General features: G+C 47.4%; 1 protein-coding gene across 3 annotated transcripts in view; it reads left to right on the top strand.

Annotated features, from left to right (window-relative positions):
- Positions 1-319: 319 nt before the first annotated feature.
- BACH1 (BTB domain and CNC homolog 1) overlaps positions 320-20,235 on the top strand; it is a 31,694-nt gene continuing 11,778 nt past the window's right edge. For 2 of the 3 annotated variants that reach the window (XM_087818496.1, XM_087818495.1), the window contains exons 1-2: positions 320-403; positions 17,862-18,155. In XM_087818496.1, coding sequence (XP_087674622.1) covers positions 17,922-18,155 — 234 coding nt within the window. In that variant the 5' untranslated portion in view covers positions 320-403; positions 17,862-17,921. Of the gene's footprint in view, positions 404-14,909; positions 14,927-17,861; positions 18,156-20,235 lie in introns of those variants that run through there. The other variant, XM_016216500.2, reaches the window with a different exon arrangement.

Raw genomic sequence — 20,235 nt, 5'->3', positions numbered from 1 at the left:
TCTCCGCCGCGCCCGGCGGGGAAGGAGGCCCCTCGCGCCGCTGGGACCCGCAGCCGCCGCCCCCGAGCCCCGCCCGCCCGGTGCGCGCGCGCCCCCTCCCGCGACCCCGGCGTGGCCTTCAGGCGGCGCGGACGGAGCGGCGGAATTACCGCCAAGCCGGGCGCGGGGGCTGCGGGGCGGGGCCTCCAGGGAGGCGGGGCGCGGTCTCGCGAGGCGGGCCTGGGGCGGGGCCTCGGGAGGGGCGGGGCCTCGGCGCGGGGAGGCGGCGGCGGCGGCGCCGAGGAGAAGGGGGAGCGGCGGCCGCCGCGGGGAGGCCGTGAGTCACCTGACCGCTGCCCGTCCGCCGTCTGTCCGCCCGGCTCGCTCGCTGCCGTCAGTCGGGCCGCGCGGCGCCTCGGCTCCGGTGAGTGGCTCGCCGTCCGCGCCCTTCCCGGGGTCCCGGCGGCGGCCTGCTGGGCGGGGGCGCGGGGCCGGCCGCGGGGGAGGCGGCGGGGCCCCGGTTCCTGGAAGCGGCCGCGTCCGCCGGAAGGGGGACCGGCCGGCCCTCTGTGGCCCGGCCCGCGCCGTCCTTCAGTCCGGGGGGCGGGCGGGTCCTTGCGGGGGCCGCGGTCGGGGCGCCGCTCCCAGCGCGCCCGCGGACCCTCGGGTGCGGCCCGTCCGCCCGCCGGGACCCCGACACCGCCCGCGGCGCGCCCGGCTCCGCGCGGTCCTCCTGCCCCCCGCCCGGTGCCTCCCGGTGTGCGCGGCGCGGGGCGTCACGGAGGAACGGCGGGCGCGTGGCCGCAGCGGGACCCCGCGGGCCGGGCTGTCTCGGCCCCGCCGCCGGCGTGTCGCTGGTACGGCGTGAGGGGCCTGGCGCGGGGGCCCGGCGCAGCGCCTGGAAGGACGAGCCGGGGGACCAGCGGCTGTTCGCGGGGCGCCGACCGGGACGGGGTCGGTGCGGGACTGGCCCCGGCTCGCCCCCAGCCCCTCCCCCGAGGCTTCCCTCGGCGGCGGTCGGGAGGGGCCGCGGCGCGTGAGGGGCGGCGGTTTCCTCGGTCGGGTCGGCGCGGGGCCGGCGGGCGGGCGGCTGCGCCTCGGGACGGCCCCGGTGCGGCGCCGCCTCGCGTCGTGCGGCTGCTGCTCCGCCCGGCCGCGTGGGGCTCGCCGCGGTCCGGCCGCGCGGGGGCCCGGCGGCGGGGGAGGCTGCGCTGCTGAGTCATCGGTCCCAGCCCCGGAGGCGGCGCGGCCGGTGCGGGACGCTCGTCACGTGCTTCCTCCAGGGGGGCGCCCGCAGGGCTGGGGGACCCGCGGGGCGTCCGGCTGGACGCGGGGGCCGGGGGGGGGGGGGCGCGGTCCCGCGCGAGCGGCCGGCGGCGCGCAGGTGGCGGTGACAGGGGCCTGAGGGGCCGCGACGGGCGCGGGGGACGGGCGGCCGCCTGGCAGGTCCCTGCGCGCAGCCGGTTGCCTCGCCCGTGGCCGTGTCGTGTGGCTCGTGCGTTTCGAAACGCGAGCCGGGCGTCCTCCGGCGCCGACGGGGCGCGGGGGCAGCGGCCTCGGGGTCGGGCCTGGGGGGCCGGGACCAGAAGCCGACGCCGCCTCGGCCTCTCCGTCGGGGGCGGTGGCCTCGGGCCGCAGACGGCCGCTCGCGCCCGGGAGTGACCGGCTCCGCGCGGCCGCTGAGCAGGTCGGGAGCGGGAGGGGCCCCGCCGCCGGTGCCGAGGAGCGGCCGCGTCTTGGGTGGCAGTTCACCAAAACATTCGCACGTGGGGAAGAGTTTAACTTTGTTCTAAGCGTGGGACTACAGGAGATTAGACATCATGATTTATTTATTTACTTGTGTTAGGGTTTCTAAGGTGAGGCGCAAAATTATTCATTTGGAAGAAAATAAAACTTTAACTTGCGAAATTTTACTTTTCTGTAAGATAAAGACATTAACTTCGAGATACAGATTAACAGTCGTGCACGAATATAATGTGGGTGCATGACCCACTTTTTCCTTCTGTACATAAAGAGTTCATGAGTCACTGCCAATAACATTCAACAACTGGAGTATTTTTCTTTTTAAACAACCTGACTCCCTAAGTCTTTCGAAATATTCTTAATATTCATTTAATTCTTATTTCATATGTGGTTCTGTTCTTTTTGTATGTTAAAGATTAGAAGCTTGAGTATATATTCGTTATTACATTGTTGATATTGGGAAAGAAAATTAAAAAAAGACAGATTTGCCCATCATTTGTTACCGTGTATTTGAATTTGGAGACAAGCCAGGTGGTTGGTTTGCTTAATGTATGTGATCTGAGGCGTAGTGACATGTGCAAGGATCCAGTGGGAACACCTGAAGATGATCTACACATTGGAGTGCAATTTAGATATAAAAATTTTTTTAACATTCTCCATATCTGTTATTTCTTGTAAACGTGCATTTTTGGGGGCCGTGTGTACACCCCTTTTAACAGTGATTAATAAGAGCACATATTTAGAAAATTACTTGGCAAGTGACATTTCCCTCCTTAAGAGAATGTGCTTTTCTCAGAAAATCAACCTTGTAGGCCTGTTGGGGATGAGTATTTACCATTTGACTGGTGTTCTGTTAATGGGAGAATTGCTTCAACTCTAAAGCTTGCGTTTCCTGAGGGTTCTACTAAGTGGAGGGTGTGTTTTATGTGGTGGAATCATGAATGATGAAACTTTTGATTTAAAAAAAATGCCAAACGAGGTGATCAACTGGAGCTCAAGATACGGTGATTTGAAAACACTATTTGCCAAATTCAGGACCCTTGGAGAGAGTAGATATTTCAGGACTGTAGATAAAATACAGACTTTGACCAGCAGGAAGGAAACCCGGGCTCTGGGCTTCCTCAGTGTGTAGTATTAACGGAACTGAAGCCAGGGTTTGCCTGTACGGTGCAGGTGCAGGAGCAGCCAGTCGATGGTGATTCTCTCTCATCGATGTTTCTCTCTGTCCCCTTCCCTTCCTCTCACTCTAAAAAAATCAATAATCATATTTTTTTTAAAAAGAGAAAAATGTGGGAGATCTGGGCCCAGGCTTCCTGAGGTCACGTCCTGGCGCTGTTACAGCTGTGAATCCATGGGGCAGATTACTGTACGTAGTTGTACCTCCACTTCTCACCTGTGAAACGGGAATGATGATAGAATCTATATGCAGAGATTGTTTGCAGATTAAATGCGTTAATATGTGTTAAGTGGTTAGAACATCCCTGTATGTTAGATGTTACAATCTGGCTTCAAAGTCCGGGAAGTGCCTGGGCCTCCAATGCGAGTTGCGGCTATCTGTTAGGGGCAGGGGAGGAGAGCACCAGGTGCCACAGGGCTGCTGCTGGAGAAACAGCTCAGGTGAGGGTTCTTTTCTTGTAAGTCAGACACCCAGCTTCTGAAGGCCAGGAGGAGTCTACAGCCGCAGGATGTGCTCTCGATGAGCCCTTGCCAGGCAACTGGAATTGGCTTTTGAAGAAATGAAGACACTGGCCATCTGCATCTGGTCTCTTCTCCACGCTGTGGTGGAGGACATTGGGTCTGGCAGGATCAGTAACCTGCCCACTCCCTCCTGCTTCCTCACATCTGTACTGGACTCATTCCTTGATTCTCCTTCCTGGGCAGTTTGCAGGGAACATTTGGGTTGTAAATTTACCTGCCAGTTACTTCTAGGTATTGTACTTTCTTTAAATGATACTCCTGTGTGAATACAGAAAAGTTACCCGTGATGAGCAGTGGTGGTTTTATCATATGGCTGCCTGCGCCTGCTAGGGACTGGGAGAGGCGGTATCGAACGTTTGGCCATCCTCTCGACTGGAGTGTAGTTTCCTGGCCGTGAGGATGTCTTCTGTTTTGTCTCCCGTGGAACGCTCTGTGCCTCGGCTGTGTGTGTTCAGTGAACTGTTGGTTTCCGCACTGGTTATACAATGTGGATTCATTTTGGTTCTGTGGTTTGAAACTTGGGAATTTTTAAAAGTGAAGGAGAGAACATCATGTGTTGTATCTATGAAGCTGTGTTAAATTAGTACTGAGTTGAAACTCTTGATCAGTTAGAATTCTTTCTGTTTTCATCATTGGTGTGAGTCCTGAGGAAGCTGCTGGACTTAAATTATTCTTTTAGCTCATCTCCTGAGATAGAAGGAAGATTTGTCTTGTGACTTTTTTTTTTTTTTTTTTTTACTTGTCATTGACCTAGAGTGGAATTGAACAAAACATGATTTGGATTGTCCAGGTGTTAAACCTCCCATGCATCCAATATTTTTCCTTTACTCTCATTGCTGCTCCAGAACAGGTCCTGTGTTTTGTGTAGGACCAGGGACAGTTGAGAGAACATTAATAGGGTAAGAAAAATTGCCCCTAAGCAAACAGGAGCAAAAAACCAGCGGCTGCCAGTGTCCTGGTTGTTGCTGACTGCTCAGGGCCACAGTGGACAGCCAGCAGAGGTGGGCTGCTGGGCCCTCCCTCGGCACTGGCCCGGCTCAGTCACCTCGCTGCAGCTGAAGCTGTGCACATCACGTTCTTGTAAAAATAAATTCAGATCATCTTACTCATGCCTTAGGAAACTCATTATTAAAAGAATATTTTTGTAATAATATAATTATTCCCAGCGTCTGTCTACCTGGTAAAGTTAATAGATTGGATCAGTGATAGTGGACAGTTTTGTGCCACTTCCCCATCCCTCATGAAAGTGGAATTACACGAAAAAATGCTTTATATAGGGGTCATTTTTTCTTCAGTTCCTTTTGGCAACGTCCTGCCTCCAAGGTTATAGCCTGAAGAGTAAGGGAAATGTCTTGCCCTCCTCGCCTCTCCTTTTCTCATGGATTTCTTTTTACTGACTTGTCTTCATCATCTCGGATTCCCACTGTAGATGTGTTTGGCCTAAGGAGGCGAACTCTTACGAAATCCACTCAAGTCCGCTTACTGGTGTCCTCATACCCTCAGTGCCTCATCCTTCCTTTAAAGTGGGCCGGCTCCTTTTGTTAGTCAAAAATCAGTGAAGAGGTTACTCATCCATTGGAGAATTCCTTATAACATATGTGGCTATAAAAGATTTACTAGTCTTTTAATACATATATTAGGTTGTAATTTTGGTTGTCATTTTGTAATGTGGTTTTTTTCGGGGGTAGGATTAGTAATTTCATTAGTGTGTATTTTGCACTTAAGTATTATTTTAAAAATGTAAAGTACTTACCAGATGTTGGCCCAGGACACTTTTCATTCTCAAGATACCTAATGTCTTCTTATTTACTCTGTTTTTCTGAGAAGTATTTCCAGAATGGCTCAGGGCTCTCAAGACAGAATTTATCACTTCAGTTAGGAGAAGTAAGAAAAAAAGCTATTGGTCCTTTTAATTACTTCTTCCAAATTAGTAAAAGGCTTTCAAAGGAGTAGAAAAAAAGCATTTTGTCCAGATTACTAGGGTAGCAAGCCTTCATTCCCATCTGTCACCCAGAGAACTCAAAGGAAATGCCATTAGGGGTGAGTGTGTAGTTACTGTTGTTTTGCCTACTTAATTGGCTCTTTGTGGTAAAGGACTGTCACAAATACTATTAAAACTCTGGATACATTTCTTCACGTTTGGAAAGGATGTGTTTTGCCTCTGAGGGCATGCCTGTTGTCTTGGCCTAGTTGTCTGATTCTGACCTCAGGAGGGCTGGAAACTCAGATACCAGCACCCTCTCTGCCGTTGCTCCACTGAGAGCAGTGGAGACGTCCTCCCGCTTCTCCTGAGCGGACTTTGAGCAGCTCAATAATCCCTGGAAAGTAAAAACGGCTGTGTCTGAGTTTCAGGTGTCTGAGTTTCAAGGCAGTTCAGTCTCACCTCTTCCTGTGCCTGCCGCACCTCTCCTCATCCTTACACACACGTCAGCTTTCAGTGTGTGGAGTAGGGTTGCTAACTTCGTTTCTGCGTTCGAGGGGTGCTTACGTGTTTAGTGTTCGGTCTGCATTTGATTGATGAAGCAGACATTCATCCCTTTCTGTGCAGGAGCTTTTGTAGACTTGGCAGTACTGAGCTTTTCAGAAGTTATGGTATAACAAGCAAACCATCGCTGTAGCCTGTGCTAATTGCTGTAACGGCAGCACCCAGTCCGCCCTGGAACCTTCCAAGGTGAGAAGCCTAAGTGCTGGGAATCAGCAAAGCACCGGGAATGTCACTGATACAGGATAGTTTAGTGGAGCAAACAGCTTGTTTTGACAACTCTTTTGAGCAGCTTAAATTAAAAAGTTTCAATTCTGTGATTCATGCAAGGTTCTAATTGCTCCACTTTAACCTCTGCCTTAAAGTTGTTACTTAACTTTTTTTTTTACTCTTCATTCTTTTTTGTAACTCAAATTTATTACCAGTTGGAGCGAGATGGTGTTTAAGGCATGGTTGGGAATTTGAAGGGCTCTTTTTTGGTGGTGGTTCTGTCTTGCTTTTTTTGGTTACTTTGCATACTATACGCATACTAGACCTGTCAGCTTTTAGGTCTACCGAGGCTCATTCTGATCCTGTTTTAGGGCTTCCGCTCCCTCTGGTTAATCAGAAATAAATAATTTAGAATATGGTTTAAATTTTACATTTTGAAAACAAATGACATACGAAGAATCTTCACTATTTTAATTTGAATGTAGGGCGTGGACATTAATGCTCTGTATTGAAGGTAACTTAGTGAAATGTCTCCTAGCATTCTGTCTTCGAATTTTCATGTGTAGTTTGGGTATAACCACAGAATTCAATGTAAGTTCAGCATAGTTCAGTGTCAGGTTCCTCTTAGCACAATTTGAGATTGCTTATGTAACCCAAGAAGCTTTAATCGACCAAATGCTTAGTAATAAGGGAAATTTTGCTATTTCTTAAATGCCCTTTTAATCTGCTTAACATTGTTCTTGTCACAAACAGGGCACTTGAGACATTTCCCTCTATTCCTTGCTCTTCCACCTCCCTTCACTTTTAACCCCCCCACATTCTCACACAAGCCCCCCTCCCCCCCCATATACACACATATGTACACTGTCACTTTTAGGTCATGGAACATGACTTGAAATGTAATATTTGGACCTGGGGCAGAAGACCTTTTCAACGTTTATTTAAGTTACCCTTCAAATGCTGCAGTTTCTTCATCTGTAAGAACTGGGGAAGTGGGTCATGCTGGTTGAGTGTGCTCTTTTAATTAGAAAATCTTTAGCTTTGTGAAATTATCAGTTATCTTGAGCAGACTTGTGCAGTTTTAATATTTTCTTTTTACCTTGTTGAGATCTTTATTAGGCTTACTGAGTATTTTTAAAGGTTTAGGAATCTGCATTTTGTAACTGAATTCCTGGGTTTGTAGAACCTGTTAAAACGCAGTTTTCTTTTGACCACTTGCACAGTAATGGCAGTAATAGTGATAAAATACTTACCCTGTGCCGAGGTGGGTGCTGTTAAATATGACAAACCATCCAGTCCTTAGAGTGAGTGGCGGTGCTTTTCTAGGGGACTGCATGGGACGTCAGGTGCCTTTTGAAGACACAGTCAGAAGCACTGGCAGAGCCTTCGTTGTGTCCAAGTGCTCCTGCTCCTTCCCATGCTGTCCTCCTGGTGGTGTTAAAACAACCTAAAATTGGTTTTCTTTTGCATTTCATACTTCTCTGTGTTTGTTTAGTACTTTATGCTTTTCAAAGGGCTTGAGGTGGGGGTGGGAGCTACCTACTTGCCTGTGGGTGCACGCTTCCCTTGTCCATAGGGCTACACCTGACTCAGTTGGTCTTTCTCTTTAACAGGGTCTATTTCTCCAGATCCTCTTGTCATTCTGTTGTTGCTTGCTGTGCAATTTAATTTTTTCTTTGTGATTACTGTGAAGATATCAGTGGAGGCTACTTGTGTTTTAGAGTTGCCCATGAGTTTTCTGCATCGTGACAAGCCAATACCCACCCATAACAGGAGGAAATAGTAATTGGCTTTTCTTGGGAGCCTTCAAGACATTGAAATAAATGTGAACTGCATTTTTAATGAAGGTACATTTTTTTGGTTTATAGTTATTGCCTATTTTAACATTTTTCTGATTATACAGTAATAGGTGTTTATGGTTAAGAATTTAAATGCAGAAATAAACAAAAATTGCCTAGGTGTAACCATTGTTAATATTTTGATATATATCTTGACTAAAGATGGAGGAACCAAGGTTTCTGGATATGTTAAATGTGAGGTGCCTTCGAGATATACAAGGAGTAATTTGAGTGAGCAGTTGGCTACCTGAAGTCGTGGTTGGACCAGATGCAGATAGGAGAGTGTACTGCAGCCCATGGGTGAGCATGTCCTCTCTGTGGGTCTGGATGAGTTCACCTGGGATGTGTGTGCAGAGAAGAGGAGTGCCCTGGCCAAGTGGCTCAGCTGGTTGGAGCATTGTCCTGTACACCGAAAGGGGGTGGGTTCGAGTTCCTCTCGGTGGTAAAGGAGGCAACTGGTGGATGTTTCTCTGTCTCTCTCTTCCTCTCCCTTCCTCTCTCTAAAATCAGTAAGTATATCCTCAGGTGAGGATGAAAAAGAGGAGAAATTTCAGGGTTAAGCCGCAGGCCCTCCAGCATTTAGAGGTTTGAGAGAGGAGCAGGGTCCACCAAAGGAAGTTGGCCAGTGGTGCAGGGAAGATGGTATTTGGGAAGCCCGGTGAAGAATGGATTCGAGGGAGGAGGGGGGCGAGTCACCTGGGACTGTGACTGAGATGCTGGTGGGAAGACTGGCAGCCTGCATTGGGCAGAGTGGAGTCCATGGGTCCTCACAGAGTGGTTTTCGTGGTGTGGAGGGAACATCCTGATGCAGGTGGGCTCAGGTTACATCAGGAAGACGGAAGTGGGGTGCTGTGAATACAAACGGCTGTTTTTGGGGAGTTCACTAAAGGGTAGCAGAGAGTTTTCCTGTCGATAGCAGGGTCTGGGAAGGGTCAGGACACTTTCCTTAAAGGAAAGAGTCATCGCAGTATGTTTTATATGATAATGGAAATTTCTGTGTATTCAATTTTTTCCTCATCTTGTCTTGATGAGACTGCAGACATTTGTCCATTTTATTGGTCTTATCAGAGAATCAGCTCACGGTTTAATGAACAGTTCTACCAAAAGCAGATGTGCAGTTTTACTATGTGAGTGGCTCTCAGTGCGAGTGCAGTTTTCCTCAGGTTCTGGCAGGCGGCACCTGCTCTGGGGTTGGCAGCACAGCAGCTCCTCCCTCACAGGACACCGAGCATGCTGTCAGCATAAATACTATGTAGTGTGTGTGACACTGATCCCAAACGAGAGCTCCGACTCTGTTTTCTATCTCCCCCATCTCCTAGTTTCTATGTCAGTATCTAAGGTTTTAAAGGTTGATTTTTTTTTTTTTTCACTTCATCAAATTCCTTTTCTATCTGTAGAATCTTTAAAAAGTTGCATTAGGACTCACAACCAGGTTATCAACAATTTAGACTTAACCGAGTTACTTTTTTGGTTTACTATCTATTTAAACGTCTTTTTAAATTTGTGTTTTTAGTCAGAGTAATACATGTTGTTTTTTAAAAAATACAGAGATTTATGTTAAAGCAGCCTTATCTGTTGCACCCCATCCCACCTTTAATTCAGCTTCATGGTTAATATTTATGTTTATTCATTTTCTGTTTCTTGTGGTGCTTACTTACCTCTGTGTCTCTAAGATGCTTACACCTCAGTTTATTTATGAACCTAAGACATTATCTGTTGGTTTCCTGGGTGTTGATTTTTGTTTGCTTCAACCATCCCTCCCACTTATAATTATTTTATTCCTGTTCTTGGTCACCTCTACAACTCAAAATTATTATTATTTTTTTACTTTAGTCTCATTAATCTAAGGAAATACCTTCTTGACTTTGGATATTGTAAGTTCCATTCCTTTTAGTTCTCTCTGATTCCATCTCCCAGCCTGTCAGTTGTACTTTTATTGTGTCAAGGTTAATAGTATTGATGTCTGTAACTGTAATTAAGTCCTACATTATCTGCCTATTCTGAAAACCAGTTAACGGTGCTTGTATTATTGTCTGCAGTCCTGGGCACTGGGAAGCCGAGCAGCATGCTGTTCCCTTTTCCCCACAGTCTCCCTGTGCTACTCAAAAACAGGTTAATATTTAAAAAGTCAGTGTTATGTTTATGGAGTAGAAACCCAGAAAATGAAGTTAAACAAGTTCATTTATTGTAACTACACAAAAATATAAAATACTTGGGAGCAAATTTAACAGAAGATATTCTTTATGAGAAATATTGGAATAGTGCTGAGAGAAATGAAAGAAGACCTAAGTAAATGGGGAGAGATGCCACATTGATGCATCAGAAGGCTCAGTGTATTAGACTCAGCTTTTCCCGTGTGGGTGTGGGTGTGGAGACTCAGTGTTGTCCTAGTCAGAACCCTCCTCCTACAACTCCGTAGAAAGAGGAAAGCAGCCCAGTTAAAAACAGAAAAGTTGAACAGACATTTCACGAAAGAAGATACACAAATGGCCAATAAACCTACGTAAAGATGCGACGCTCAACTTCATTAGCCGTAGGAGATGCACATTAAAGTCAGGCTAGATGCCTGTGCCTTTATTAGGGTAGCTGAAGAGGTTAAAAAGGCCGACGGTACCAGGGTTGGCAAAAATGAGGCGCAGCTGGACTCTTCCTACACTGCTGGTAGCAATGCAAAGAAGTTAAACGTAAACCTACTGTAGCACCCAGCTCTCCTAGATATTTATCTGCCCAAGAGAATGAAGTGTTTCTGTGCAATTGTCCATGTTTATACAGTCACCCAGCAGTAGTTAGATGTATAAACAAACGGAATCACCATACAGTGGAATGTTATTTAACAGAGCTACACAGTATGATTGTCATTAAGCTGAGAGAAACCTGAAACCAGAGAGCGTAATGTGTGATTTCATTTATATAAATTGTAGAAAATGCATAAAGCAAATCATTGGTTCTCTGGAGCCAGGGGAACAGGGAAGGAGAGACCTTAAGGGGCCTGTGGGATTTTGAGTAGGGATGGAAGATTCTATGTCTTGATCGTGGTGGTAGATTTGTGCACATACACAAGTGTTACAATTCACCGAATTGTACACTGTAAATAGTGCAGTTCGTTCCATGTAATTATAACCTCAAAGTTGATAAATAAAATAGTGACCGACAAGTACATGATAAAAAAATATGTATTTGGTAAATTAGCTTTATTGGTGTGGGCCAAGTGCACTTGCTAGTTCATATTTTCTTACCGTCCTATTCCGTGGAGATACAATAGTCCTTTTAGGATCAAGGAGCTCTGAATATGTTCAGCAAATAAAAGAGTTCATTGTTTCTTACGCTCTTTGTAGTAAGAAGGCGGAATCAGTTATTCTTGTTTTGTTCTGGAGCTTGCTTCCCTGGGCTCCTTCTCTACTTTCTTCCTTCTTCTCTTCCAAGCTCTTGTAAACTTACTACCCGGGATTCTCAAAGTTGAATTTGTGACTTGGGAAGTAAAAAAACCTACCTTTTGTTTCTGACCTCTCAGTAGGTGAGTGTGTAAACAGCTTCATCAGACTTCTCTAGCCATTCACACTGCTCTCCTCTAAGTATACCTTTAGCTTTATAATTTTAGATATGGAATTATACCAAGTAAAAATAACAAAAGATCCTGATTATATAATTTTTAATATTAGGAAGAGTGAATGGAAAAAAATCTAACTTTCTCTTTATGAAACCTCACATAATGTTGTAATAATCATGAGCTGCAAAAGTTGTAGTGACCCCCGCCATTTAAGAAACATTATGGCATCCTTAGTGACATCATTTTAACATCAATTGATAGATTTCCAGGTCACTTTCCCATATATCACTGTAAATGTTCTCCTAATAAACAGTGTCATTGTTCTTGGTGCTGCTGTCAGCCTTTCTGCTACTTAGCTTAGTTCAAACTTGTTTTCCATTTTCATTCAGCCTTTTTTGATACATTGATCCACATACCTTACCCAGTTATACTTAAGGTTTTCCATAAGACTGAGAGACAGATTTAGGAAATGTGATTATCAGATGTGATGTTTAAGATCTGCCAAAGGTGAAAGAAAATAGCCAACTGTGGTCACCGAGTCTTTCTTCCTGGCTCTTCCTAGCAGGCAAGTTGGGTCTCAGAACGTGGGAAAGGAGGCTGACAAATTATTGTCTTTTATTTAAATTCCAACAGACTTTTTTTTTTTTTTTTTTTTAACACAGAATGGAAGGGAGGGAGAGAGAGGAGAAACACTGATGTGAGGAAAAAACATCAATTGGTTGCCTCCCACAGGCGCCCCGACCCGGGGCTGTGGATCAAACCTGCAACTGAGGTACATGCCTTTGAATGGGAATCGAACCTGAGACCCTACGGTGCGCAGGCTGACGCACTAACCACGGAGCCACACTGGCAAGGGTGATCCCCACAGATGTTTTGCTGTTAAGGTTCTTTCAGATTTGGTAATGGTGGCAAGAGAAACCATGTCTTTAAAGAAATTATTTCCTGTGCACATCTCCACTTAAATTTTTTGTGAAGACCCTGAAGGACAGACAAAGGACTGAGGTGTCCACACATGACACTGCTGCGTCTTTGCTTCCACTTGAAAATAGAAGATAAGGTCCTCTAGTGTCCGAAGAGCACTTACACTCTGTACCTTGGGTGCATTGTGACTGGCACTGGTGTGGGGGATTTGAAGTGTAGGAGGGAGCCGGGAAGGAGGCCTGGTGAGAGGAATTTGCCTCTTCTAATTAGGCCTTTGGAGACCCTGCCCTGTGACTGAGCAGCTGAGTCAGGCAGAAGGAATGGACAGGCTGCTTGCTGCGAGTGGGGTAGGCAGAAGCAGTGAGGAGAGAGGAGGGAAGTTCCAGTGGCTACTAGAAAGATGGACTCCGCCAGGCTGCTGATGGAGGGCACTGCTTTAATGGATAGGCCCAGACAGTTAGCTGCTGAGCCACTGCTGATGTTTAGGGCACTGGTCACTTATGCTCCCCCCGCCTCACCTCCATACCCCCACACTCCCTCGGCGAACAGGACTGTTTGGAAGTCATGGTTCTGTTTAGTTGAATATCATGGTTAAGTGAGAATTGACCAGAAAGTAGTTTTTGTCTGAAGACTTATAAATATATCTCCAGAAATGTTCACCCTCTGGCGTAGATGGATTATGAAGATCCTTGTTGCCTCCTTCACCCTGAGGCATCATTTTTAGATTGAGCATCTCTAGTTATGTCTTGAATATAGGGACTGTCCCTGTGGCGCCTACCCTTGCTGTGTGGCACAGATTGACACTCCAGGTCTCAATGAGGAAACGACAGCTGTCACTGTTCAGTGCAGATACAGGATGTTTGGATGGTAGTTGTCTTCCTTTAAATGAGTCTCAGTGTTAGGTAATTTTGTGTGCCCTCCTGCGTTGAGAACTGAAAGGACAGCGCAGTCCTGTGAGGCGTGAGGTAGATGAGTGCAGCTCTTCCATACTTGTGGATGTGACCCTCACACGCCCACGTTTTCTTCGGAGTTTCTGCTCTGAAGCATGTGGCCTGGCCTCATGATCTGAGAGTTACCTGAGGCTTTTGAAAGCTTTTTAAGTAAATTATCCTTCAAGTAACTTGTATTAAAATGTTATAAGGCCACAGCATCATTTTTCATTTTCTTCATGATTTTGAAAGACAAACATCAAACAGTCCCTGCATTAAAACTTAAATTGTGTATGTTGGGCAGAGAGCAGGTTATTTCCAAACTGAGGTTCAGGAAGCTTTAAAATGCTTGTTCATCCTTCATCAGCACTACTGGGTGAATCAGCAGTTTGCTAAGGGCAACAAACCTTTATTTTGAAATTTGACGATAGTATATATAGAAAAAATCGTGTAAAATAGGAATCTAAATTTGGTGTTAATCAGTTAATAGAGTTTTAGGTCCAGAAGGTTCCTTGGGGGTCATATCTTATTCTTTAGGTCTGAGAAATATTAGAAGATGACTCTGTGATGTTAGAAGGACGGGTGCCATTCTTACTTGATTTGGTCATTGCTTAGTTACACTGCTGGGTAGAAATGAGTTCCTGACCGCTTAGATGGTTTCAGAATTAGGAAAAATTATTCTCAGAAGAACTTCCTATGTGCCCCATGCCAGTGAGGCCAGGGGTGAGGATCCTCCTTCACACAAGTCAGCAAGATGGCTCTGCGTATAGTTGTGAGCCGTTGCTCTTCTGTGGCCATTGTCTTGCAGGTGTATTTCCAGCTCCCAGAGGGATGAGCTAGGGCCCCCTTTTCTCCCGTGTCTCTGGGGAAAGCTGTTGGGGGTGTTTCTCTGAGGGCTTATCTCAGTGGCACATCCATTGTGCCATGTTTGGAAGGAGACGTAGATGCTCTAGGTTTAGGATTTACTAAAAATACCAGGTCATTCATTGAGAAGCAAGTACCTGCATTGGACCAGGTACTTGGTTACATGCTTGAGGGCAGAAAACGAGCCAGGCAAGGTTTTGACATTTAAGCTGAGACCTAAAAGGTGAGGAGTTAGCCAGCTGAAGAGCAGTAGTCCAGGGAGTGGGTGTGGCAAAGGCCCTGAGGAGTCTGTGGGGCAGGAGGAAGGACAGTGAGGCTGGGGAAGAGCAAGAGAGGGAGACAAAGGCTTGAGAAACGCTGGGTTAGCAGGTAGGTAATCTGACCGTGCAGGTCTGGAGGACACGCTGAGGCTTTAAAATTGATCATAAGAAATATGGAAGAGATACCATAGGACTTCAGCAGGGGAGACTCACTGACTTTGATGTGGGGAATAAATTAGAGGGGTCAAGGGGGTTGAGGGGAGTGAAGCTTTTGTTATTGTCTTTAATAACAGCTTACATTTGTTATTTGTTTGCTGTGGGCTAGACAGTGAGCTAATCCCTTTACTCTTGTCTCAGGTAAACCTCCTGACAGCCCAGTGGGGTGCTGTTGTCCCTGTTTCACAAGTGAGAAACCAAGACCCTGGAGGATAAGCAGCTTGCCCCAGGCCATGTCAGTAAGTGGCAGAACTGGGGTTTGAACCCAGACAGTGAGGATTCTAGACACCCTGTGTTGGAAGCCACCTGGCTTGTGCTCTCAATGCAGGAGGTGATGGTCTGTTAGTGGTTCTTGAAATTGAGTGGATCACAACTGGAAATTTTATAGAACAGAAACTAGAGTACTTGGCACTAGTAAAGGTAAAATATTGATATGTGAAGCTTTGTTTCACTTTATTTTGTAAGACTCTTTGTTCTTTGTGCTTGTGCGAGCTGGTAAACCATTGCAGAGAGCAATGGTCATTGTGGGAGGTGTCAGGACATACCCAAGTCTCTGCTGGGAGAGGATGGGTCCAGGTGTGTGTGGGCTCAGTGCACACAGTAAGGGGCCTTCTGGGCTGTTTGATCACCTGGTTCTCTAGCTTCTCTCAGTGGCTGCTGATGGGATTGAGGTTGGCATGTCACCCACATCCGTATTTTACAGCAGATCTGTAAGCTGGCTCTGAACTGAGTGAGCTGCCCCCTCAAACTGCCTAAACGGGGGTTGAGCCAAGAAATAAATTCTCTCTGGAGCTATGGTACGTGGTGAGCCACCTGGTGGCAGTGCCTGGCAGAGCCACCATGAGGGCATGGGGATGTTTGCTGCAGTCCCTGGAATCCAGAGGACCTTGAGGTCTAGTGTGAGGAACACAGCGCCCTCTTTCTGAAGGTCAGGCGCCACTCCTTGTTTCTGGCTACTCTCAGGCCTGGCTGTTAGGGATACCCAGCTCCCCATTACCCAGGCGAGACAGGATGTGGAGTAAGTGCTTTATTGGTCTTTTGACCTTGGTTAGGGTACTTCTCGGTGAGCCTCAGTTTCCTCATGTGTGAAGTTGGGTGACCGTGAGAGTAGGTGAGGTGTGCTGTCGCATCCAGCACTCAGGTCAGGGCCCAGCGCAGGGTGAGAGCATAGTGAGTATTTGCTGTTCGTTTTTGGTGTTTTGAGGACAATTTCTGGAGAGATGTAAACATGTTTGTGAACAAAGCCCATGGCAAGGAGCCAGCAGAGGGGTGGCCATGGTGGGAGAGGATGTTCAGAAAAGGTGTCAGACTCAGCTGGAGAGGGCGCCGTGGAGGTGGTAGGATCCCAGTTACGATGGTCTGCTGGGAGAGACGCGCACTGAGGAGGAAGGTGGTGGCTGGAAGGCTACTGTGGACAGAGACGGGGACATGCATAGGAATGGTGAGCAGTGCCCAGACCCTGGGGTTGCACACCACTGACTTAGGGTGACACCAGCTGGCACGCTCTTACGCTGCTCTTAGAGTTTGTCCTGGCCGTGCTGTGTTCAGAACAGTGAGATGTAAAAGTAAGGTTCGTATAGTTTTAGGAGTTTGCAAGGCAGATGCCAGCAAAGAGCAGGGAGGCTGGGACTTGGGTGCAGAGACACAGTGGGGCAGGGGGCAGCTGCCAAGTCCTGCTTGGCTGGGAGGGTGACCGTCTTAGAGAAGGTGGAGGGCGCTGTCTGTGGAACACACGCACAGGGATATGGTTTCCCTGAATGACGGTTCTTCCTTACTGTCCTAACACTAATTCCCCATGTTGTTGGCTGAAATGTTAAGACCAGTTGTCAAAGGGAATGTACTGTTTTGTATGGGCACACCCCAAAAGTCGAGGTAGTTCTAATATGTAATTTGGAGTTGCCCTGATTTTGTGTGGTCTGCTGAGAAGTAAAAGATAGGTCGCGACCCTTCATGTTCTGTTTACGTTGTGTAGAGTTTCATCACATTATTTGAGAGTTTATTTCATTCACTGCTCTGAGGAACGTACACTTCAGCTACAGCAAGCACTTTGAAAACAGACACAGTAGAGTATGTAGAGGAGTAGAGTGTGTGTAGGACAGTGACTGAGAACAGGAACATCTACTTAGTTGCTGAATGTTGGGGGACTTTCACGTTTCAGGCAGTGAGTCAGTGTCCTAGGGGCAAAGGTGCATGTCACAGGAATGGTACCTGAGGAGCTTCTCAGCCTCCGTCACATGATCACATGCCATGGGGGTGTGTGCACACACCCTGGAGGGCTCATCACGGGCGTGGGTCTGGAAGGAAACACAAGAATGTCTCACCTCTCCCCTTCAGCTCTGTGGGCTTGAAAACATACATGAGAACACTGGTGCATGTTTGAAATGCACAGTAAACATGCATAGACTGGGACTGCCCTTCCTTTGCAAGTAGTGTACATATGATAAAAAATGTTTGGAGGCTGCTATATGTTTGTTTATATAGTAAAAATATACATTGCCGATAACTTGTTTTAACATTTTGGGAAAACCGGGAGCTTCTGTGCGCGTGACCCATGTTCTTAGTGGTGGAGGAGCAGTGCGTGCTGCCTGCACCTGGTGGTGTAGAGCAAGACTTGTTTCAGAAAACGTCCTTTCTCCGAGAAGTGCTTTTCGTCTTGTGCTGGAGGGACTTTGCCTTTTGTGGACTTGTCCCTTGTTAGGAAGCACCACACCCTCCTGCCCTCTGTCAGAGGTTGGGGATGGGCCTGGAGAGGGGTGGACACCATGTGCCTGTTGCACTGGTCAGTCCTGTCCCAGCCAGACCCTCTGGGGACCCACATGCCCACTCACGTCTTAAAGCAGCAGGAGTAGGGTGCCACCCAGGAATGTCCTGGCCCATCTGTTTGCTCTTTGTAGGTGCCTTCTCAGTATGAAATGTCTCACTTGCAGAGGTCCATGTAATCCTTGGTTCAACAAATCCTTTCTTCCCCACCCTGAGAGCCTTTTTCATAAAATTAGAAAAAGTGCTATCACAACCCTGTTTTAAATGTGGGAAATTGAAAAAATGCTCCTGGCTTGCTGGAGGGTACCCTTTCCAGGTTTGTCTCAGTGATGAGTAGTTTATGTTGGGCACTGTCACTTCTAAACCACTTTCGATGAGATTCTGTTCAGGTGACATCTTGCCTGTGTCTTGCAGGTTTGGGGACAGGTAGGAGAATGCTTTCACTGCACGGCCCAGCACCACGTGTGACACAGGATGTCTCAGAGGGAGAGCGCAGTTTTCGCCTATGAGTCCTCGGTGCACAGCGCCAACGTCCTGCTCAGCCTCAACGACCAGCGGAGGAAGGATGTGTTGTGTGACGTCACCGTCCTCGTGGAGGGACAGCCGTTCCGTGCCCACCGGGCCGTGCTGGCGGCCTGTAGCTCCTACTTCCACGCACGAGTCGTGGGCCAGGCCGACGCAGAGCTCAGCATTTCTCTCCCAGGAGAGGTGAGGGGCCCAGCTCAGGAAATCACCCTGATTTTAACCCAGTGTCATTAAATCTTGTGGTTCAAACCCTCTTGTCTTGAGGCTCAGGCACAGTTCCTAGGTTCTGTAGCAATACCTTTCTTTAACCTTTTTCATAAAATCATGACATTTTACATGTAAAATTATTAATTTTGGATGTTAGTTAAAAATATTTATTGAGCAGATGAATAACTTACATTATTTCTAATAAAATGAGCAAAACAGGGCACAGCAAGTGGTTAGAGATGTTCAAAGGGTCGTGTTCGGAGGGACCAAGCTGCACCGTCTCTCCCATTGGGCCCTGTGCTGTGGTGGAGCATGTGCCTGGCTTAGGGCTCTGTGAGTCCTTCATTTTCCTAAGACATCCCCCATAGAGAGTGTTCTTTCTCTTTCCTTCCTTGTTTCTTGAGATTGTGTCTGTGCATTGGTAAAAAAAGATAGTTCTTGTGCTCTCTACCTAGAGCTGTGTTTTTACACATCTCTTCCACCAGCCTGGTGTGGAGTTCTGAACTTTTGGTCCTTGTTGATGTCCTGCCTCTGGGAGACGCGCTTTGGGCCAGGGGTGTGGTGGCTCTGACCCTTAGAACAACTGCTTTAGCTGGAGCTGCAGTGGGAAGAGCCACGGGCCTGTGGTGTTGGGACAGACTAAGTTTGTTAAGAGGGAGTTGAGTGCATGGAAAACTTCTTCGTGTGCAGCAGGCCTGGGTGGGCTTTGTGGCTGCACATGTCCATGAAAGCGCATGCCTGCTTGGGGAATCTGCAGGATGTCTGTGCTGTGGCAGAGGTGGGAGCAAGGAAGGCAGTGCCAGCAGAGTGACAAGGGCCACTGTAGGTCAGCATTGTTTCTAAATGTGGCACCGCATCCATCTCATGGTGGAGACATGCTTCCTGTGGTCTGTTTCTCCATCCAGTTCATCAGTACTTTCCAAGTAGAGGAATTTGATTCACAGGTACGGGAGGAATATGTGTGTGCATTCATTTTTATTCAAATTTGAGTGTAAACCCTGTATGTTTTCAAATATTTGCAGTAGCGATAGACTGAAAATATCATTATATAAATCACTGTCTTAAAAGCCTTTTTTGGTTGGTTTAACTAAGTATTTTTAAAAACTGTTAATTGGAATTTTTATTGGGATAATTGTAAAGTCACAAAAATAACAGAGAGATCCCTTGTACCCTTTACCCAGTTTCCTCCAGTGGTAACACTTTGCAGAGTTACGGTGTAATATCACAGCCAGGGTACTGACGTGAACACACTCATTCTCTGACTCAGAGTCTCTGGTTTTACTTGCACGGTGAGTGTGTGTGAAGTCTGCACACTGTCATCCCCTATACAGGTCCGTGTGTCCCCCGCAGTCAGGAGACTGTGGTTCCAACACCCAGGGAGCCCTGTTGCTGCCCCTTTATAATCACACCCTCCACTCCTAATCCTGGCAGCCACTCATCTGCCCGCCTTTTCTAAAGTTTTGTCATTTCAAACATGCTATATAATTGGAATCACACAGTGTGTGACCTTTTGGGATTGGCTTTCTTCCACTTAACCCCCTTGAGGTTCATCCAGGTTGCACGTGTCAGTAGCTCCTTTCTATTGCCGAGTAATATTCCATAGCGTGGACGTACCAATTTTTATTTACCTGTTCACCTGTTGAAGGAATTAGGCTAATTCCAGTTTTTGAGTGTTACAAGTAAAGTTGCTGTGGACATTTGTGTACAGGTCATTTCTTAGGAACAAAAGGCCAGCAGTACAGTTGCCAGAACAGGCGGTGGCTGTGATTTTGGTTTTACAAGAAACCCTAGGCTGTGCCTTCCCATCGGCCAGTGGGAGGGATCCTGCTCTTTGCATCCTCCCAGTGTGAGGAGTGGCTGCATTTTGTTCTAAGCCATTTAAAAGCTAGTTCAGTACTCACAGCCTAGGATGTTTTTAAGAAGATCATGAAACAATATCTTGATCACTGTTATAGGAGCCCAGGGTTGTAAAATTAATTTTGTGTTTTGACCCAGAGCGAGGCTTTCTCTGCACTTCACTCAGTAGTAGGTTCACTTTCCCCTCCCTCTGCAGGCG

This window comes from Miniopterus natalensis, chromosome 6, assembly GCF_054644295.1.
Source record: "Miniopterus natalensis isolate mMinNat1 chromosome 6, mMinNat1.hap1, whole genome shotgun sequence".
Lineage (NCBI taxonomy): Eukaryota > Metazoa > Chordata > Mammalia > Chiroptera > Miniopteridae > Miniopterus > Miniopterus natalensis.
The sequence above is the reverse complement of the archived record's forward strand: the minus strand, read 5'-3'. Positions and strand labels throughout refer to the sequence as shown.